Genomic DNA, 22,658 nt, shown 5'->3' with positions numbered 1-22,658 from the left:
GCCCACCGTTCTGCCCACCCATCGCTCTGCCCACCGTTCTGCCCACCCACCGTTCTGCCCACCCTCCACTCTGCCCACCCACCGCTCTGCCCACCCACCCACCGCTCTGCCCACCCACCGCTCTGCCCACCCACCGCTCTGCCCACCCACCGTTCTGCCCACCGCTCTGCCCACCCACCGCTCTGCCCACCCATCGCTCTGCCCATCGCTCTGCCCACCCATCGCTCTGCCCATCGCTCTGCCCACCCACCGCTCTGCCCATCGCTCTGCCCATCCACCGCTCTGCCCACCGCTCTGCCCACAGTTTTGCCCACCGCTCTGCCCACCCACCGCTCTGCCCACCCACCGCTCTGCCCACCCACCGCTCTGCCCACCCACCGCTCTGCCCACCCATCGCTCTGCCCACCGTTCTGCCCACCCACCGTTCTGCCCACCCACCGCTCTGCCCACCCACCCACCGCTCTGCCCACCCACCGCCCTGCCCACCCACCGCTCTGCCCACCCACCGTTCTGCCCACCGCTCTGCCCACCCACCGTTCTGCCCACCGCTCTGCCCACCGCTCTGCCCACTGCCCACCGCTCTGCCCACCGCTCTGCCCACCGACAAGCACATTTATTTGTTTGGGCTCTGAGAGATTCCATTCCTCCTTCCCGGCTCATATCTCGTGCTGGACAGGACTGAACTAGCTACATAATTGCTCAAAAACATTGCAATTTCTGATTGTTATCAGTGCATGGTGAACTTTGACCTGGGTGTTGATGTGTGATGACAGGGCTGCTGTGAGTGTGACTGGACAAAAAAAAAATTGTTTACGTGAAATACTGTTGGTTGAGCTCTTGAAGGACCGATCCCAGAATGATATGGATGAAGATTCAGGCTTATTTACACATGGCCTACTTCAGATTTAGAAGTGAAACCAACTTGTTATGTTTTCCTGTAAATGAAGAAGTGGAAATGTTAGTCTGACCCGTTGAACAGTTTAATGACAGAAAGTAGTTTTCTAGGCCAGGGTAAATCCCACAACAGTGTTTTTTGTCTCCATTCAATTCAATTCAAGGGGCTTTATTGGCATGGGAAACATGTGTTAACATTGCCAAAGCAAGTGAGGTAGATAATATATAAAGTGAAATAAACAATAAAAATTAACAGTAAACATTACACATTATCTGTGTAGCATACATTTCCAACTGTCATGTGGTGATGATAATATATACATTTTTTTTATTTTGTCACATTGTCTATGGTGGTAACAAAATTGTTGCTACTGTTGTTTCAGATTATGCAACAGATTTATTTATTTATATATTTATTTATTTATATACATTTTATCAATGGAACGTTATTGTAAGCCCCCCAGTCCGCTCTGACTATTTCGGGTGATTCACCAGCCACTGAATTGATTCTTTCGGAAAACTCCCTGTGGAAAATAAAACAAAACAAGTCTTGTGTAGATTTTTTTGGGGGTCAGGATGCTTGTTTGTATGAAGATACAGTAACCCAATCTTTCTGCTAATGTCGACAATATAGTCCCTGGGCTCCTGTTTTTTTTTGGAGTAGGCTTAGGTTGCCCGGAAGGTTATTTCATTGGCATTTATAACACTTTCACAATCCAAAGCTAGTTGGTCTTTTTTTTTTATATAGATGTGGCCATTTATCCACTGACATCAGTTGTGTTTTTTGTGGGATAAAGATGGGAGAGTTGGTGCGTTATAGGTCTATATATATATATGTATGTATATGTGTATGTGTATGTATGTGTGTATGTATGTATGTGTGTGTGTGTGTGTGTGTGTGTATATATATATATGTCTGTCTGTCCCATGGATAGAGGTTTCATCAGGCCCTGTCTGGAGTGCAGTGTAACATGACTCATATGTTCTGTTGCTTTGGGACCCACACTATAATACGTACTACTTGTGTCAAATGTTTCCTGGTAAACATGGGATTGATGCATGACTTCTGTTTTAGTTTGATATACAGCACCAGTCAACAGTCTGGACACCTACTCATGCAAGGGGTTTTTCTTTCTTTTTTAAAACTGTTTTCTACATTTTAGAATAGTGAAGACCTCAAAACTATGAAATCACATTTTATTAGTCACCCGCGCCGAATACAACAGGTGTAGGTTTCACCTTACAGTGAAATGCTTACTTACGAGTCTCTAACCAACAATGCAGTTTTAAATTAAATAAGAGTAACAAGTAATTAAAGAGCAGCAGTAAATAACAATAGCTGGGCTATATACAGGGGGGTACTGGTACAATGTGGAGGCTATATACAGGGTATTACGGTACAGAGTCAATGTGGAGGCTATATACAGGGTATTACGGTACAGAGTCAATGTGGAGGTTATATACAGGGGGTACTGGTACAGAGTCAATGTGGAGGCTATATACAGGGGGTACTGGTACAGGGTCAATGTGGAGACTATATACAGGGGGTACCGGTACAGAGTCAATGTGGAGGCTATATACAGGGTATTACGGTACAGAGTCAATGTGGAGGCTATATACAGGGTATTACGGTACAGAGTCAATGTGGAGGCTATATACAGGGAGGTACCGGTACAGAGTCAATGTGGAGGCTATATACAGGGGGGTACCGGTACAGAGTCAATGTGGAGGCTATATACAGGGGGGTACCGGTACAGAGTCAATGTGGAGGCTATATACAGGGGGGGTACCGGTACAGAGTCAATGTGGAGGCTATATACAGGGGGGTACTGGTACAGAGTCAATGTGGAGGCTATATACAGGGTATTACGGTACAGAGTCAATGTGGAGGCTATATACAGGGGGTACTGGTACAGAGTCAATGTGGAGGCTATATACAGGGGGTACCTGTACAGGGTCAATGTGGAGGCTATATACAGGGGGTACCTGTACAGAGTCAATGTGGAGGCTATATACAGGGTATTACGGTACAGAGTCAATGTGGAGGCTATATACAGGGTATTACGGTACAGAGTCAATGTGGAGGCTATATACAGGGGGGCCCGGTACAGAGTCAATGTGGAGGCTATATACAGGGGGGTACCGGTACAGAGTCAATGTGGAGGCTATATACAGGGGGGGTACCGGTACAGAGTCAATGTGGAGGCTATATACAGGGGGTACCGGTACAGAGTCAATGTGGAGGCTATATACAGGGGGGTACCGGTACAGAGTCAATGTGGAGGCTATATACAGGGGGGGTACCGGTACAGAGTCAATGTGGAGGCTATATACAGGGGGTACCGGTACAGAGTCAATGTGGAGGCTATATACAGGGGGGTACCGGTACAGAGTCAATGTGGAGGCTATATACAGGGGGTACCGGTACAGAGTCAATGTGGAGGCTATATACAGGGGAGGTACCGGTACAGAGTCAATGTGGAGGCTATATACAGGGGGATACCGGTACAGAGTCAATATGGAGGCTATATACAGGATGTACTGGTACAGGGTCAATGTGGAGGCTATATACAGGGGGGTACCTGTACAGAGTCAATGTGGAGACTATATACAGGGGCTACTGGTACAGAGTCAATGTGTAGACTATATACAGGGGGTACCGGTACAGAGTCAATGTGGAGGCTATATACAGGGGGGTACCGGTACAGAGTCAATGTGGAGGCTATATACAGGGGGTACCGGTACAGAGTCAATGTGGAGGCTATATACAGGGGGGGTACCGGTACAGAGTAAATGTGGAGGCTATATACAGGGGAGGTACCGGTACAGAGTCAATGTGGAGGCTATATACAGGGGGATACCGGTACAGAGTCAATATGGAGGCTATATACAGGGGGTACTGGTACAGGGTCAATGTGGAGGCTATATACAGGGGGGTACCTGTACAGAGTCAATGTGGAGACTATATACAGGGGCTACTGGTACAGAGTCAATGTGTAGACTATATACAGGGGGTACCGGTACAGAGTCAATGTGGAGGCTATATACAGGGGATACCGGTACAGAGTCAATATGGAGGCTATATACAGGGGGTACTGGTACAGGGTCAATGTGGAGGCTATATACAGGGGGTACCTGTACAGAGTCAATGTGGAGACTATATACAGGGGCTACTGGTACAGAGTCAATGTGGAGGCTATATACAGGGGGTACTGGTACAGGGTCAATGTGGAGGCTATATACAGGGTATTACGGTACAGAGTCAATGTGGAGACTATATACAGGGGCTACTGGTACAGAGTCAATGTGGAGGCTATATACAGGGGGGGGGGGGGTACTGTTACAGAGTCAATGTGGAGACTATATACAGGGGGTACCGGTACAGAGTCAATGTGGAGGTTATATACGCACTACCCTCTGTAGTGCCTTGCGGGCAGAAGGCCGAGCAGTTGCCATACAAGGCAGTGATGCAACCCGTCAGGATGCTCTCGATGGTGCAGCTGTAGAACCTTTTGAGGATCTGAGGACCCATGCTAATCTTTTCAGTCTCCTGAGGGGGAATAGGTTTTGTCGTGCCCTCTTCACGACTGTCTTGGTGTGTTTGGACCATTCTAGTTTGAGGGTGATGTGGACACCAAGGAACTTGAAGTTCTCAACCTGCTCCATTACAGCCCCGTCGGTGAGAATGGGGGCGTGATCGGTCCTCTTTTTCCTGTAGTCCACAATCATTGTACTGTATTGTCAGTGCTGTCAAAAGAGGTCTGACATGTAGCAACCTGCTTACAGCAGAGGGTGTGGCAACTGGAACGTCAGCAGAGATTAGTACCTAAACTTTTGTGTAATAAATAAATAAATAAAAAATTCTGAGTGGTAAGCATACACATTCTAAATCAAAATGCCACAGAGCTTTTATAAGCTGTTGAGTCATGTTTAGGAATTCCATTCCTCCATTTTTAATTATTTGTGGATGAAAGGCGTGGTACTGCCTTTGCCCCAGATTCAGTAGTCACTCACTAGTCCGTGAATACTGGCTTGTTTTTTTTAAATCAATATGTTGGCCTAAAGGTTACTTGAAAAGGTCCTGTTGTTGTTGTTACCTTCAAAGATTAGGATTTGTATAGCAAGGAGACCCAGTATAGGCTACTGGTTTTGTTTAGGCGGAGTCGAGGGTGGTGCAGTTGGTGAAACCGAGACGGGTCGTGCCCTATTTCAGGCACAATAAAAAAATATATTTAAAAAATAAAATAAAATGCCTAGTTCTGTCTTTTATATTAATTTTTTTCTCTCAAAATCAGTTGTTGTTAGATTTTTTTTTCTTCAGGTTTTTGCTCTGAAAATCACACTTAAGGGCCTTACCTATAGAAAAGATCCCTTCACATGGTCAGAACGAGATGGAGGGAGGGAGAAAGCGAGAGGGACAGTAGGAGAAAGAAGAGTACGGAGAGAGAGAGAGAGAGAGAGAGGGTAGGAGCACGCAGAGAGGGTGTGAGAGCGGAGGGACGTCATGCTGCTGATTACAACCAGAGTGAGTTGGGGAGACGGAGATCTTATATACTACTTCTTTCACTTCACCTTTACGTTGAGGGGGGGGGTTAGAGAGAAGTTTAACCAAACAATTCTTGTTTTTAAACAAAGGAATCTAGTTTTTTTTTAAACAAAGCACTACTAATCAGCTTCACTCAGGTAAGAAATGCTGGATTTTTAGAATTACGGATTTTTTTGTTTCCCTTCTCTGTTTGTCTGAAGACTTGGTGTGCAGTGTGCAGAAGGGGGTGTGTCAGTCTTTACAGAGAAGTGAGAGGAGCATGTGTACTGCTCCGTGAGAAGCAGTCGGAAGCCTTAAACTAATAATAGGACGATCAACTAGTAATAATACCACTACAGAGTAGACTAATTACTACTGTAGACAGAGAGGGAAAGCACACTGCTCTTATGTTAAAGGTGCGATATGCAACAACAACAAAAATCGAATAGTTCACTTATATTCAGTTTGTGACCACAAGCTATGTATAATGTAGAGAATAATTGTACCATTTTAAACCGCTGTGTAATATATTTTTAATAACCAAAAATATTTTTTATAATTTTTTAAAAATCTGTGTTTGAAACTGGTGAAAAAACTTAAGAACGGCAAGCATAGAAATAGTGGACATAGAACAGAATCTATAGCTCACATTTCTATATGAATTTGGTTAGGTCGCCAAAACAATTTACATATTGCAGCTTTAACGTTATACTTGGTGCCTGTTGTGTTTTTAAATATTGTTTCTCGCACAATGTGTTTTAAAAATAAATAAAACGACAACCAAAACAAAACAACAAAACAACAAAAACAAAACAAAACAACAACAACAAAACAACAACAAAACAACAACAACAAAACAACAAAACAACAACAACAAAACAACAACAAAACAACAACAAAACAACAACAAAACAACAACCCTGTGCGTGTAGTAGTCAAATAAACAGCGTAGTTTGTCACTCTGGCGTGAGTATTTCTGTGTGTTTTTTTAAATTGAAGTTTTCTTAATAAGGTTGTCGGTTAACCACACCTATTTGTACAGTCTCTCTTCTTTATTGTGTTAGCGTTAGGCTTAAGGTTAGCAGTGTGGTTGGTCAAAGTGATTTTTAAACCTAACATTAAAGACCAAAAAGCTACATGTTTTTATGAATTTTTACAATATAGACAATTTAGATTTTTTTTTGGGGGGGGGGGGTGGAAACTGTTTTTATTAACCTTGAAGCAATGACATATTTTATTACCGTATGATTGACATTCTGTCATAGGTGGCGGTAGGTAGCCTAGTGGTTAGAGTGTGGTGGCGGTAGGTAGACTAGTGGTTAGAGTGTAGGGGCGGTAGGTAGCCTAGTGGTTAGAGTGTAGGGGGGGCAGGTAGCCTAGTGGTTAGAGTGTAGGGGCGGTAGGTAGCCTAGTGGTTAGAGTGTAGGGGCGGTAGGTAGCCTAGTGGTTAGAGTGTAGGGGCGGTAGGTAGCCTAGTGGTTAGAGTGTAGGGGGGGGCAGGTAGCCTAGTGGTTAGAGTGTAGGGGCGGTAGGTAGCCTAGTGGTTAGAGTGAAGGGGGGGCAGGGTAGCCTAGTGGTTAGAGTGTAGGGTTTACGGCTGGCTGGGTGGGTGTGTTTACTGTGGCTGTGGCTGGCATCCTCGTCTCATAGTTGAGCACATGTTAGGTTTGGTTGCTGAACAACCAAACCAGTCTATGGGTCTGGTCCAGAAGTATTGCACTATACAGGGAACAGGCTGCCATTTCGAGACACAGGCAATCATGGAACAAGGTTCCCAGTAACAACTCTTGAGAAATGTTGTTGAGTTTCCCCGTTTCCTGTAAATTGTTACTCATCCAATTAGAAAGGCTTGTCATCTTGGATCAAGGTCCGTGTGGAGGGAGAGATTAGCGCAGCCTCAGAACGCGTGCGTCTTGGTGGCGTCTACTAGTCCAGTCTAGCCTTTTTGAATGAATACTGGCTGACTGACTGAGACGGCACAACATTCTTAGTCAAAGCTACTATCGATGGCAGCCATCTTAACCAGCATCTCTACTGTATGTGTGGGTTCTTGTAGGTAGGGCCTAGGTCTAATGTAGCATGTGTAAAATAAACACCTGAAAGTACATACTGGGCTTGAGAGGGAGGAGGAGTTCAGATGGAGTGTCCAAAAAACGAAGTGTCTTTCCATTTTCACGTGAAAACTGGAACAACCGGTTGTTGGGGACTCTGCAGAGGCTATATGTATATTGGTGCAGGGTTTTTTTCTGGATTCAAAAGGGTGTTGGGGGAGAATGGGCGTGGGTAGCCCATTGGGCGTGACTGAATTCGGTCTGGGCCCTGGGTAAGAATTTGAGTCCCCCGTCTTGGCGGCGGAGAGAATTGGTTTTAAAGCACATTTCCTGGAATTCCACATATATTTTTCCATGGAACTGAGAGAAATGGTGTGTAATTCAACACATTTTGCCACAGCTAATGGCTGTGTTCTTATTCTGAAACAGAACAATCAATACTCCAGAATTGTTTTGTCTACCCTTTATTTGAATGATTGTTAGTTATAGAATATTTATCATAAAATGCATACATTTATTTAACTAGGCAAGTCAGTTAAGAACAAACTTACCTTCTGATGAGGTGGCGGATGGTCTCCCGAGGGATCTCCTCCCAGACCTGGACTAAAGCATCCGCCAACTCCTGGACAGTCTGTGGTGCAACGTGGCGTTAATGGATGGAGCGAGACATGATGTCCCAGATGTGCTCAATTGGATTCAGGTCTGGGGAACGGGCGGGACAGTTCATCTGTTCATCTGTGGGCGCCAGTGGCGAATTTGCCAATCTTGGTGTTCTCTGACAAATGCCAAACGTCCTGCACGGTGTTGGGCTGTAAGCACAACCCCCACCTGTGGGCGTCGGGCCCTCATACCACCCTCATGGAGTCTGTTTCAATGGAAGAAGTTTGGAACCACCAAGACTCTTCCTAGAGCTGGCCAGCCGCCCAAACTGAGCATGGGGGGAGAAGGGCCTTGGTCAGGAAGGACCCGATGGTCACTCTGACAGATTTCTAGACTTCCTCTTTGGAGATGAGCGAACCTTCCAGAAGAACAACCATAACTGCAGCACTCCACCAATCAGGCCTTTATGGTAGAGTGGCCAGACAGAAGCCACTCCTCAGTAAAAGGGACATGACAGCCCACTTGGAGTTTGCCAAAAGGCACCTAAAGACTCTCAGACCATGAGAAACAAGATTCTCTGGTCTGATGAAACCAACATTGAACTCTTTTTGCCTGAATGCCAAGCATCACATCTGGAGGAAACCTGGCACCATCCCTACGGTGAAGCATGGCGGTGGCACCATCATGCTGTGGGGATGTTTATCAGCGGGACTTGGAGACTAGTCAAGGTCGAGGGGAAAGATGAACGGAGAAAAGTAAAGAGAGAAATGAGATGACCTGCTCAGGACTTCAGTTTGGGGTGAAGGTTCACCTTCCAACAGGACAACAACCTAAGCACACAGACTACGCAGGAGTGGCTTCGGGACAAGTCTCTGAATGTACTTGAGTGGCCCAGCCAGTGTTCGGACTTGAACCCAATCGAACATCTCTGGAGAGACCTGAAAACGGCTGTGCAGCGATGCTCCCCATCCAACCTGACAGAGCTTGAGAGGATCTACAGAGAAGAATGGGAGAAACTCCCCAAATACAGATGTGCCAAGCTTGAGGCTGTAATCGAAGACTTGAGGCTGTAATCGCTGCCAAAGGTGCTTCAACAAAGTATGTAAATGTGATACTTAAGTTTATATATATATTTTTTAATAGATTTGCAAAAATGTCCTGTTTTTGCTTTGTCGTTATTAGGTATTGTGTGAAGATTGACGAGGGGGGGGGGGAAATCCATTTTAGAATAAGGCTGTAACGTAACAAAATGTAGATAAAGTCAAGGGGTCTGAATACTTTTCCGACTGCACCGTAGGTCGATGCACTGTAAGTCGACGTTATCTTTTCTACATACTTCATATCTGGTTTTTAAACTGAAAGAGTTTTTCCATCCTGAGAATGTATTTAAAAATAAAAAAAAATGCTTAGGTGGCCCACCCAAGACTTACTACGCTGATAACATCCTGGGGTCTTGTTTCTGCCCAATCATTTCAGCTCTGTTTGTCTTGACCACTTAAGGCCATGTCTCAAGGCCAGTGAAGTATAAACACATGAAATACTAAATGCCATAGCTGAGTCGTGAGCACATAAAGGTTGCAAAAAATTTAAATTTAGTTTGCTTAATTTCAGTATGTGACAAAACAAGCAATGTGTAGAGAGTCATTGTACCGTCTAAAGCGCTGTGAAATATCTTTTCAATAACCCAAAATATTGTATTTTCAGCTGTTTGAAGCTGGTGTACAAAACCAAAAGTAAAAGATGCAAAATTATTTAAACTTAGAAATGGAGCACATAGAACAGATCTACCGCTTATTTAGACTTGCTTTCAATGAGAATGACAGATCTACAACTCACATTTCTATGCGAATTTGATCAGGCCGCCCAATAACTTACACATTGCAGCTTTTAAAGATCTCTAGTCTACTTCCTGTCAACTTTAGTTTACCACCTTTCACACATTTGACCAAATGTTCGTTTTTACTCTCACATAAAGAGCTGTTAGTAACTTTTTAATGATGGGTTGTGCAGTGTCTCTCTCTCTCTACCCAGGCTGTAACACACACTCTCACACCCCTCTAAGTGTGTGTGTGTTTTTCCCCTATCAATGTCTTAACGCTGTGGGTGTGTATTTACTCTCCCAAACACCGTGTGTGTGTGTGTGTGTTGGCAGGAGACGTCGCTGACTCAGCGGAGCCCGGTAGAGGGGAGGAGAGACTGAGGGAGCTGGAGAGAAGCCAGTATGATTGGTGCAGAACAACAGACTGACAGCATGGTGAGCCAATCAGAGGGAGAGGGGGAAGCTTATTCTTCTTCCTCTTGACGTTTCTCACACGACTACAACACATTTAGTTAGTTACATCCACATTTAGTTAGTTACATCCACATTTAGTTAGTTACATCCACATTTAGTTAGTTACATCCACATTTAGTTAGTTACATCCACATTTAGTTAGTTACATCCACATTTAGTTTTCACATCTCTAAACCAAGTGGAGGATATTCTTCTTCCTCTTGACGTTTCTCACACGACTACAACACATTTATACTTCTATGCTTCAGTACTGAATGATACAGTGATGTAAATTGATAGACCTGATAACGTTTTTTATGTTTTGAAATCTTACTTCTTGCGTAATGGCATTGGCTTCTCGGTATGTCATTGATTTATATAGCATCTGACAATCGTCACCTTTAAAAAAAAAAAAAAAAAAAAATATTGCAGCCGTTTTCACATCCCTAAACCAAGTGGAGGATATTCTTCAAATGTTTCAATTAACTTCCCACTAAAACGTGCTGTGTTGGGAAGCCAATAGGACACCGGTCTTAGACCTGTCCCCGATTGGCTCTTTTCCATCACAGCGTGAACACACCCCCATCATGACAGACAGAACCGAAATAATTCACAATTCTACATCGCCCTCACAATCATAAACACCCTGAGGACGGAGTAACAACGGAACGTGTGGTCTGGGGGCCCGAGACACGGCTGTATAATATCACTAATCTATAGTCTAGGGGTGTGTTCCCTTAGAAATCAAACGAAACGCGGTCGGGACCTACCTGAATTTTGTCCAATAGAAAGTTTAGCTTTCGTTGCAAACTGTTACAGTAATGAATGCACCCTAGGCCTCATGGGGCCATAGGAACTGAGCAGAAGCTGTGACTTTCCAACATGACTGTTTCAAAAAAAACTGTCTGCACATGACATAGGCCACACCCACCTCTGTGAATAAATTAGCAAAACGTTCTAAACCTGTTTTTTGCTTTGTCCTTTGTCCTTCATTTTTAGAATAAGACTGTATAACGTGACCAAGTTGAAGAAGTCAAATGGTCTGTGTACTTTCTGAATGCACTGTGTATCAGGAAGTATACACCCTTAGCAGCAGAAGCTTAGAAACGGCGCCCTCTTGTGGGGGATTTTATAGGTGATCGTTTCAAAAGCAGTCACCGTTTTGGTACGACTTCTCGACACACACTTCTTCCGTCTAGAAAAAGTGACATAGATTGGGTGGCCTGCAGATTTGAATACTTCTCTATGGAGCTGTTTTCATATGAAGACATGACCAATCTACCACCTGTCTCCTCAGAGGACTCCCAGTAGGAATGTATTGATGATTTGAGGTATCGAGTCACTGTGTGGTCCATTTACAGTTGACCTCCCAGCATATCCCAACTCCACCTAAAGTCCCGTGGTCTTGACTCTGCTGTAGTTGCGTAACTGTGCGGGAGTTTTGTAAACGAGAACCCTCCTCCACCTGCTAGACATAAGAGACAATGATAATACTTTATCAGCCTGGTAACTGTCAACAGCTACACACACATTCCATGTGGATGGATGGATGGCCGGCCTCCTTTCCTAAAATAAAACTGTGGAGACACCGGATACAGGAGGCTATCTGGAGCTCACCGTCTGACTGCTTTGGGTAGGCCGAGGGAGGACGAGAGAGACACACACACACACACTAAGCCACAGTGTGGAGAGTCGGTCAGTCACGCCAGCAGACAGGAGAACCCCAATGTGCTCTCTAACCCTCTCCGACATGATACATAGGGACACATTGAAAGTAACACATTGGTCACACACAGGAGGTTATAATGCTGTGTGTGATATCTACAGTACCAGTCAAAAGTTTGGGCACAGCTACTCTCATTCAAGGGTTTTTCTTTATTTGTACTATTTTCTACTAGAAATAATAGTGAAGACATCAAACTATGAAATAACACATATGGAGCCATGTAGTAACCAAAAAAGTGTTAAACAAATAAAAATATATGAGATTCTTCAAAGTATCCACACTTTGCCTTGACGACAGCTTTGCACACTCTTGGCATTCTCTCAACCAGCTTTATGAGGTGGTCACCTGGAATGCTTTTCCAACAGTCTTGAAGGAGTTCCCGCATATGCTAAGCACTCTGCGGTCCAACTCATCCCAAACCATCTCGATTTGGTTGAGGTCGGGTGATTGTGGAGGCCAGGTCATCTGATGCAGCAATCCATCACTCTCCTTCTTGTTCAAATAGCCCTTACACAGCCTGGAGGGGTGTGTTGAGTCATTGTCCTGTTGAAAAATAAAAGTCACACTAAGAGCAAACCAGATGGGATGATGTATTGCTGCAGAATGTTGTGGTAGCCATGCTGGTTAAGTATGCCTTGAATTCTAAATGAGTCACCAGCAAAGCACCCCCACACCATCCCACCTCCTCCATGCTTCACGGTGGGAACCACACATACGGAGATCATCCGTTCGCCTACTCTGCGTCTCACAAAGACAGGGCTGTTGGAACCCCAAATCTCAAATGTGGATTCATCAGACCAACGGACAGATTTCCAGCAGTCTAGTGTCCATTGGGGCGGCAGGGTAGCCTAGTGGTTAGAGCGTTGGACTAGTAACCTCGGCCCATCCAAAGCAGTCAGACGGTTACAAGTTCAAACCCCTGAGCTGACAAGGTACAAATATGTCGTTCTGCCCCTGAACAGGAATAACCCACTGTTCCTAGGCCGTCATTGAAAATAAGAATTTGTTCTTAACTGACTTGCCTAGTTAAATAAAGGTCAAATAAAAAAATTGCTCTTGCTTGGGTCAAGAAACAAGTCTCTTTTTCTTATTGGTGTCCTTTTTAGTAGTGGTTTCTTTGCAGAAATTCAACTTTTCTCTCTTCTCTTTTCTCTCCTCTCCTCTTTCAAGATGACAGAGCCAACCATCTAATCTCTTGATGTATGCAGTGAAAAAGCACTTTAGCTTTAATCTGGTCCCCTTTGCCAGTTGCCTGCCCCTCTCTGTTTGACGTACATTACGGCTGTAGTCGTTTCCATACAGCAGCACATTTTAAGATAATGAAACGATGTCATTACAACGGAAGGCCTCCCATACCCTCCCCGCCCCGCCCCTACCTCCTAGCTGGGTGTTCTGAGGTTTTCCTCTCTGTTAGCCAGTCACGATCCACCGAAACAGGCTCTCTGTCTGCGTGCATCTGCCCTTCTGGTTTACGACGTCCACATACCAGGCTCTGTCTGCTCCCAGCAGAACGCGGCGCAAAAACGAATGTCCGCTCGCGTACTCCCTCAAAGACCTTCACTTACAAAACCAGAAACTGCAGTATTACTGTTTTTTTTTTTTTTCTCTCTCCCTCAAAATAGTCCTAAATTTAACGTAAGATTAATCAAGAACGCTACGTAATACATTTAGTCTTAGTTGCAATGTTGTATTTCTCAAATGAAAAAAAAAAAATAGTGCATGGGAAAACTAGTCTCTCCTTGAATGACAGCAAGCAGTCGAGTCAACAATCCTGTCCATAGTTCCCACTCCTACTAGGAGTAGTGCTGTTGACCAATCACCGACGAAAGGGGCATAGACTTCGGCTACCGAACTTGCACTTGCTTTAAAAAAACAACATTTTTTTTGGGGTGTGTGTGTGTGTGTGTGTGTGTGTGTGTGTGTGTGTGTGTGTGTGTGTGTGTGTGTGTGTGTGTACGAACAGCTTAAAATAAATCCAGAACACCAAAGCAAACGTCACCATTTTATAATATGTGCACAGAGGCACACCACGTTTCCCCTGGGGAGCAGGGGACAGGCGTTAGGGACGTAGTGTACACTCACACCCTCCCCTAGGGAGCAGGGGACAGGCGTTAGGGACGTAGTGTACACTCACACCCTCCCCTAGGGAGCAGGGGACAGGCGTTAGGGACGCAGTGTACACTCACACCCTCCCCTAGGGAGCAGGGGACAGGCGTTAGGGACGTAGTGTACACTCACACCCTCCCCTAGGGAGCAGGGGACAGGCGTTAGGGACGTAGTGTACACTCACACCCTCCCCTAGGGAGCAGGGGACAGGCGTTAGGGACGTAGTGTATATAAGTAGTGTACACTCACACCCTCCCCTAGGGAGCAGGGGACAGGTGTTAGGGACGCAGTGTATATAAGTAGTGTACACTCACACCCTCCCCTAGGGAGCAGGGGACAGGCGTTAGGGACGTAGTGTACACTCACACCCTCCCCTAGGGAGCAGGGGACAGGCGTTAGGGACGTAGTGTATATAAGTAGTGTACACTCACACCCTCCCCTAGGGAGCAGTGTATATAAGTAGTGTACACTCACACCCTCCCCTAGGGAGCAGGGGACAGGCGTTAGGGACGTAGTGTATATAAGTAGTGTACACTCACACCCTCCCCTAGGGAGCAGTGTATATAAGTAGTGTACACTCACACCCTCCCCTAGGGAGCAGGGGACAGGCGTTAGGGACGTAGTGTATATAAGTAGTGTACACTCACACCCTCCCCTAGGGAGCAGGGGACAGGAGTTAGGGACGCAGTGTATATAAGTAGTGTACACTCACACCCTCCCCTAGGGAGCAGGGGACAGACGTTAGGGACGTAGTGTACACTCACACCCTCCCCTAGGGATCAGTACTGCGGCTCACTCAGGCAGCACCAAGGAGACCCTCAGGAAGGAGGGGGTGGGGGGGGGGGGGCAGGGCTGCTGTTAGAATGCTGTGTCACTGGAGCTCTCTGCGTGGGCTTCCCCTCTCCTCATCCCTCCATTCTCTGATCCGTCCGTCCCTATCACACTCAGTCAATCGCTGCCAACGGGGTGGTTTGAAGACACGCACACTAACAGCAACAGTGTCTCTTTTTCTGATGCAGAGGTGTCAATGTAGGGGGGGGGGGGACCTTGTGAGAAAGGTGTTCCATGTGAAAACATATTTCTGATCGTGTGTGTGTGTGTGTGTGTGTGTCTACCCCTGAGTAGTGCTTGAGATGGTTGAAGTGCTGTAGCATCCTCAGGCTCTGCCATGCGTTGCTGTGGTACATGTTGCCATGGTACATGTGGGTGTGGTACATGACGACATGGTACATGCTGTGCTGCTGTGGTACATGATGTGCTGCTGTGGTACATGACGATATGGTACATGCTGTGGTGCATGCTGATGTGCTGTGGTGCATGCTGCTGTGCTGTGGTGCATGCTGCTCTGCTGTGGTGCATGCTGCTGTGGCATATGCTGTGGTGGTACATGTTGCTGTGGTACAGAATGCTGTGGTACATGGTGCTGTGGTATATGGTACATGCTGCTGTGGTACATGCTGTGGTGGTACATGATGCACTGCTGTGGTACATGCTGATGTGGCATATGATGTGGTGGTACATGTGGATGTGGTACATAATGCTGTGGTACATGCTGCTGTGGTATGTGGTACATGCTGCTGTGGTACATGCTGCTGCGGTATGTGGTACATTCTGCTGTGGTACATGCTGCTGTGATACATGCCGATGTGGTACATGCCGCTGTGGTACATGCCACTGTGGTACATGTCGCTGTGGTACATTCTGCTGTGGTACATGCCGCTGTGGTACATGCCGATGTGGTACATGCCGCTGTGGTACATGTCGCTGAGGTACATGTCGCTGTGGTACATGTCGCTGTGGTACATGCCGCTGTGGTACATGCCGCTGTGGTACATGCCGCTGTGGTACATGCTGCGCTGCTGTGACACGTTGCCGAGGAAGCTGCCTGCCTGCGACGAGATGGATCTCGGTGAAGGGTGAACAGGGATGGAGTGGGGAAGGGAGGGAGGATGTGATAGCGGGGGGGGGGGGGGGAGGGAGAGAGCACGTGATTGGGTGAGGTAGGAGATGCGCATGGCATGGTGATGGGTGGAGCTTAGCATCAGGCAATTCCTCCTCTCTCTCTTGCTCTCCATTCCCTCCTCTCTCTCATGCTGCATTCTCTCTCTTCCTGTCACGTCTAGTAGGTCCGCCTGCTTCCCTTCTTCCTTTCCTTCCTCCTCTCCTCTTTCTGGACTATTTCAGTGGACTCTGTCGTTCTTACAGACTATCCACTTCCTTCCCGACTCAGTCTGAGCAACAGGGGGTCTTTCCAGGCACCTGCGCTCCCTCACTCTGTTTTCATCCATCTCTCTCTGGGGGGGGGGGGGGGGGGAGGGGAGGACTGAGGTTGGGGGTGTGTCGCACCACTGTCCCGGAGCACCTCCTGAGGTACGAGCGGGGAGAGGAAAAGCGGAGTGGAGGGAGGAGGATGGTGAGGAGGGTAATGCAGGCCCGTGGTGCTCCCTTCATTCTCCATGCTAATGTTCTTCTGTAGACTGTGTGTCTGGAGACAGCCCTGTCTCTCATCATGAGCCTGGCAGACCGGGTCGCCTGCTCTTTGCTCAACTGCTTTGTAAGTGGCTCTATGGCCCCTTTTTTTTCAAATTCTTGTGTGTGTGTGTGTTTTGTGCACTAGTTTCTATCTCTTTTGTGTGTGCTACTCTCCTTCCTGTGCAGCGTGTGTTTGTGGGGGGGGGGGGGGGGGGCTTTGAGTCTGAGTCTGTCGGTTCTCATGGAGCCATGTCAGGGGGGTAGGGCTCCAATAGAGAAGTGACTGTTAGCCTAGCTTACCTAGCCTCTCTAGTAGAGAGTGGAGCGACTGGGTTAGCCTACCTAGCCTCTCTAGTAGAGAGTGGAGCGACTGGGTTAGCCTACCTAGCCCCTCTAGTAGAGAGTGGAGCGACTGGGTTAGCCTACCTAGCCCCTCTAGTAGAGAGTGGAGCGACTGGGTTAGCCTACCTAGCCCCTCTAGTAGAGAGTGGAGCGACTGGGTTAGCCTACCTAGCCCCTCTAGTAGAGAGTGGAGCGACTGGGTTAGCCTACCTAGCCCCTCTAGTAGAGAGTGGAGCGACTGGGTTAGCCTACCTAGCCCCTCTAGTAGAGAGTGGAGCGACTGGGTTAGCCTACCTAGCCCCTCTAGTAGAGAGTGGAGCGACTGGGTTAGCCTACCTAGCCCCTCTAGTAGAGAGTGGAGCGACTGGGTTAGCCTACCTAGCCCCTCCAGTAGAGAGTGGAGCAACTGGGTTAGCCTACCTAGCCTTTCCAGTAGAGAATCAAGTGACTGTGCTAGCCTACCTAGCCTCTCTAGTAGAGAATGGAGCTACTGGGCTAGCCTTTCCAGTAGAGAATAAAGTGACTGTGCTAGCCTAGCCTACCTAGCCTCTCCTGTAGAGAATGGAGCTACTGGGCTTGCCTCTCCAGTAGAGAATAGCGCGACTGTGCTAGCGTACCTAGCCTCTCCAGTAGAGAATAGCGCGACTGTGCTAGCGTACCTAGCCTCTCCAGTAGAGAATAGCGCGACTGTGCTAGCGTACCTAGCCTCTCCAGTAGAGAATAGCGCGACTGTGCTAGCGTACCTAGCCTCTCCAGTAGAGAATAGCGCGACTGTGCTAGCGTACCTAGCCTCTCCAGTCGAGAATAGCGTGACTGTGCTAGCCTAGCCAGGCTTAGAAGGCTGTGTTGTATTAATACAGCAGGAGTCGTGTTATAGCGACGTATGAGGAGGAGAAGCGAGACTGTGACTGTGCTAGCCTACCTAGCCTCTCCAGTTGAGAATAAAGGGACTGTGCTAGCGTACCTAGCCTCTCCAGTTGAGAATAAAGGGACTGTGCTAGCGTACCTAGCCTCTCCAGTAGAGAATAAAGGGACTGTGCTAGCGTAGTAGCCAGCCTCTGAGCAGTAGCGCTTGATCTGAGTCGTGCTGTAGGGATGTACCGTGTGAGGAATATAAATAATACATGACTAATGTTACAGCAGTTGCAGGCAGGTGGTGGTGGTTGGAGGGTACTGTTCTCTGTTAGCAGGTGGTGGTGGTTGGATGGTACTGTTCTCTGTTAGCAGGTGGTGGTGGTTGGAGGGTACTGTTCTCTGTTAGCAGGCGGTGGTGGTTGGAGGGTACTGTTCTCTGATAGCAGGTGGTGGTGGTTGGAGGGTACTGTTCTCTGATAGCAGGTGGTGGTGGTTGGAGGGTACTGTTCTCTGTTAGCAGGCGGTGGTGGTTGGATGGTACTGTTCTCTGTTAGCAGGTGGTGGTGGTTGGATGGTACTGTTCTCTGTTAGCAGGTGGTGGTGGTTGGATGGTACTGTTCTCTGTTAGCAGGTGGTGGTGGTTGGAGGGTACTGTTCTCTGTTAGCAGGTGGTGGTGGTTGGAGGGTACTGTTCTCTGTTAGCAGGTGGTGGTGGTTGGAGGGTACTGTTCTCTGTTAGCAGGCGGTGGTGGTTGGATGGTACTGTTCTCTGTTAGCAGGTGGTGGTGGTTGGATGGTACTGTTCTCTGTTAGCAGGTGGTGGTGGTTGGATGGTACTGTTCTCTGTTAGCAGGTGGTGGTGGTTGGATGGTACTGTTCTCTGTTAGCAGGTGGTGGTGGTTGGATGGTACTGTTCTCTGTTAGCAGGTGGTGGTTGGATGGTACTGTTCTCTGTTAGCAGGTGGTGGTGGTTGGATGGTACTGTTCTCTGTTAGCAGGTGGTGGTGGTTGGATGGTACTGTTCTCTGTTAGCAGGTGGTGGTTGGATGGTACTGTTCTCTGTTAGCAGGTGGTGGTTGGAGGGTACTGTTCTCTGTTAGCAGGTGGTGGTTGGATGGTACTGTTCTCTGATAGCAGGTGGTGGTTGGAGGGTACTGTTCTCTGTTAGCAGGTGGTGGTTGGAGGGTACTGTTCTCTGATAGCAGGCGGTGGTTGGATGGTACTGTTCTCTGATAGCAGGTGATGGTTGGATGGTACTGTTCTCTGATAGCAGGCGGTGGTTGGATGGTACTGTTCTGTTATTCGATGCTGCTGATGTGTACTGTCTGCAGTTTCTCTGCTCTGGCACGTGGCGGAGGGGAGGGGGTGGGGAGGTAATGGGAAGGGGGAAGTAATGGTGAGGGGAGAGAGAAGTGGTTGGTCTTCTTTGTAATCAGTCTCTGTACTGAGCCAGGGTCTCTGTCTCAGTTACTTAAAATACTTGACAGGTCTTGAAAACAATATAGTTGAAGCTCCTCATCGGGCTTTTACCAGGCCACTTCTCCTCATCGGGCTTTTACCAGGCCACTTCTCCTCATCGGGCTTTTACCAGGCCACTTCTCCTCATCGGGCTTTTACCAGGCCACTTCTCCTCATCAGGCTTTTACCAGGCCACTTCTCCTCATCAGGCTTTTACCAGGCCACTTCTCCTCATCAGGCTTTTACCAGGCCACTTCTCCTCATCAGGCTTTTACCAGGCCACTTCTCCTCATCAGGCTTTTACCAGGCCACTTCTCCTCATCAGGCTTTTACCAGGCCACTTCTCCTCATCAGGCTTTTACCAGGCCACTTCTCCTCATCAGGTTGGCTTTTACCAGGCCACTTCTCCTCATCAGGTTGGCTTTTACCAGGCCACTTCTCCTCATCAGGCTGGCTTTTACCAGGCCACTTCTCCTCATCAGGTTGGCTTTTACCAGGCCACTTCTCCTCATCAGGTTGGCTTTTACCAGGCCACTTCTCCTCATCAGGTTGGCTTTAACCAGGCCACTTCTCCTCATCAGGCTTTTACCAGGCCACTTCTCCTCATCAGGCCTTTACCAGGCCACTTCTCCTCATCAGGCTTTTACCAGGCCACTTCTCCTCATCAGGCTTTTACCAGGCCACTTCTCCTCATCAGGCTTTTACCAGGCCACTTCTCCTTATCAGGTTGGCTTTTACCAGGCCACTTCTCCTCATCAGGTTGGCTTTCACCAGGCCACTTCTCATCAGGTTGGCTTTTACCAGGCCACTTTTATCAGATCAGTGCAATGAAGGAGATGAGGAGAGGACAGATTTTTTTTGGGGGGGAGGATTGAGAGAGAGCCCAGTTCAGCCCAAGGTCCTCAGGTTAATCTCATCTGTGCTCTCCAAACCCCCCCCCCCCCCACCAAAACCACTCACAAGCCCATAGTGAGCTCTGATTGGCTAAGGCGCTGCATTATGAAACTGAATAGTTGGTTTCATAATGTCCCTGGCTGGCACCAGTACCAGAGCTTTTGCTTTTGGTATTGCCAACACAAATTATTTCCAGAGTTTCTAGCACTCATCTGCTAGCTTGCATCAAACATTTTATTTTGGCATACCAATAAATTATTATTTTTTTGAAAACTCCAGTCCCCCCAAATCCCCATCCATCTCTCCTCCTCTTCCTCTGACTTGGTTTCTGCTGCAAATATATTCATTTTGCCAAATTGAGCCAAAAAAATACTAATTTAATTGATTTGTTTTTGTTTCCAAGAATCAGGTGCAATTCTAGCTCTCTGTCCTCTGTGTTGGCTAAGTGAATCAGAAGGAGTGCAACTGGAGCTCTCCCTCTCTGTCCCTGGCCTGCACCTGGGAGAGCTCCCCTTCTGTCCCTGGCCTGCACCCGGGAGAGCTCCCCTTCTGCCCCTGGCCTGCACCCGGGAGAGCTCCCCTTCTGCCCCTGGCCTGCACCCGGGAGAGCTCCCCTTCGGCCCCTGGCCTGCACCCGGGAGAGCTCCCCTTCTGCCCCTGGCCTGCACCCGGGAGAGCTCCCCTTCTGCCCCTGGCCTGCACCCGGGAGAGCTCCCCTTCGGCCCCTGGCCTGCACCTGGGAGAGCTCCCCTTCGGCCCCTGGCCTGCACCCGGGAGAGCTCCCCTTCGGCCCCTCGCCTGCACCCGGGAGAGCTTCCCTTCTGCCCCTGGCCTGCACCTGGGAGAGCTCCCTCTCTGCCCCTCGCCTGCACCTGGGAGAGCTCCCCTTCGGCCCCTGACCTGCACCTGGGAGAGCTCCCCTTCGGCCCCTGGCCTGCACCCGGGAGAGCTCCCCTTCGGCCCCTGGCCTGCACCCGGGAGAGCTCCCCTTCTGCCCCTGGCCTGCACCCGGGAGAGCTCCCCTTCTGCCCCTCACCTGCAACTGGGAGAGCTCCCTCTCTGCCCCTCACCTGCACCCGGGAGAGCTCCTATCAAGTGGCTCCCTGACTGACCGGCACCTTTGGCTACAAGCCCTGTGAGTGCCTGCTAGCAGCTAGGTCCTGGGCAGTTTTCAGTTCTCTTGCTCTCTCTCCCTCTTCACGTGAGAGAGCGCACATCTTGCGCTCGCTCGCTCTCTCGTACTCCCTTTCTCACACTCGCACACCCACACTCGCACCCTCCCGTTCAAGGCTAGAAATGTGGAATGACTGTGAGTGAATGGTAGCAGTGCAAAGTTTTTACCTAAATTTGATTTGTGAACTACTCCGTGAACACAAAACTACTTTACTATCATTCTGTTAATTTAGACGTTTTATCTACAGCCTCTCTATTCATGGATGTCCTGACCTCTGGTCACGTTTTCACTGCTAATCCCGTAGAATTAGACACGGCGCTGGTCCAATGAATGTCTTTAACTGTCCCATCTTCAAAGGCACTTTTGGCTACCTTTTAGTTTTGCCTGATTGTTTGTGCGCTTTCTGTTCCTGTTTGGAAAAAGTTGCGATAGCCAATGGGAAAAACAAGGACACCCGAGGTCACGGAACAATTGCATTCCCATGTCCAGGGGTGCGATCATTACGCCACTCTGTTGCGATAATGTTTTGCAACAACAAACCGTTTACTCCAAATGAAGAAGAAAAACACAAACGAGAGTTTCTGTTGGACAAATTCAGATTCTGGTTCTGTTTGGACTGTTTGCTTCTGTTTTGAGTCTTAAACGGTTGTCAGTTTTCGTAATGAATACACCCCCCCCGCCCAGGCCTTGTCCCTGTCGTTGATCCATGATGTCACAGGTAGTAGAATATCCAGGCATTCTCTCGGAGGTCTCTGCATTGTCCCTGTCGTTGTTCTGATGGGTAGATTATCCACTGTGACGCTGTGAGCCCTATGACCTCAACAGGTTTTTAACACACAATCACTGCACATTGCTGCGTGTATGAATCAACAAAAGAGTTGAGGCTTTTTCTCGAAGCCAGGGGGAGGTCCTTTGTTCAATAAGCAATCAGCCCAACCCATGACGTAGCTGCATCTCAGTCTGGTGAAGCCCTCTAGGAACACACTGGTCTATGAAATACTAACAACCTCTGGGGAGAGGAGGAGGAGGAGGAGGAGGAGGAGGACTAGGTGAGTGGGTGTGATTCATCTGCCGCTCTGCCGTCCGTCCCTAAACTGGGCCTCCCACTAGTCTGCCCACTGTTGCCGACGCTGGGACAATCCAGTCTGGGCCTCCCACTAGTCTGCCCACTGTTGCCGACGCTGGGACAATCCAGTCTGGGCCTCCCACTAGTCTGCCCACTGTTGCCGACGCTGGGACAATCCAGTCTGGGCCTCCCACTAGTCTGCCCACTGTTGCCGACGCTGGGA

General features: G+C 48.1%; 1 protein-coding gene across 9 annotated transcripts in view; it reads left to right on the top strand.

Annotated features, from left to right (window-relative positions):
* LOC110519104 (myotubularin-related protein 4) overlaps positions 1-22,658 on the top strand; it is a 112,415-nt gene that overhangs the window by 6,082 nt on the left and 83,675 nt on the right. For 2 of the 9 annotated variants that reach the window (XM_036989589.1, XM_036989583.1), the window contains exon 2: positions 10,219-10,324. In XM_036989589.1, coding sequence (XP_036845484.1) covers positions 10,292-10,324 — 33 coding nt within the window. In that variant the 5' untranslated portion in view covers positions 10,219-10,291. The other 7 variants (XM_036989586.1, XM_036989585.1, XM_036989584.1 and 4 more) reach the window with 7 other exon arrangements.

The sequence above is a fragment of the Oncorhynchus mykiss genome, chromosome 10 (genome assembly GCF_013265735.2).
Source record: "Oncorhynchus mykiss isolate Arlee chromosome 10, USDA_OmykA_1.1, whole genome shotgun sequence".
Lineage (NCBI taxonomy): Eukaryota > Metazoa > Chordata > Actinopteri > Salmoniformes > Salmonidae > Oncorhynchus > Oncorhynchus mykiss.
Note: the sequence above shows the minus strand (reverse complement) of the source record. Positions and strands in the feature narration are given on the sequence as shown.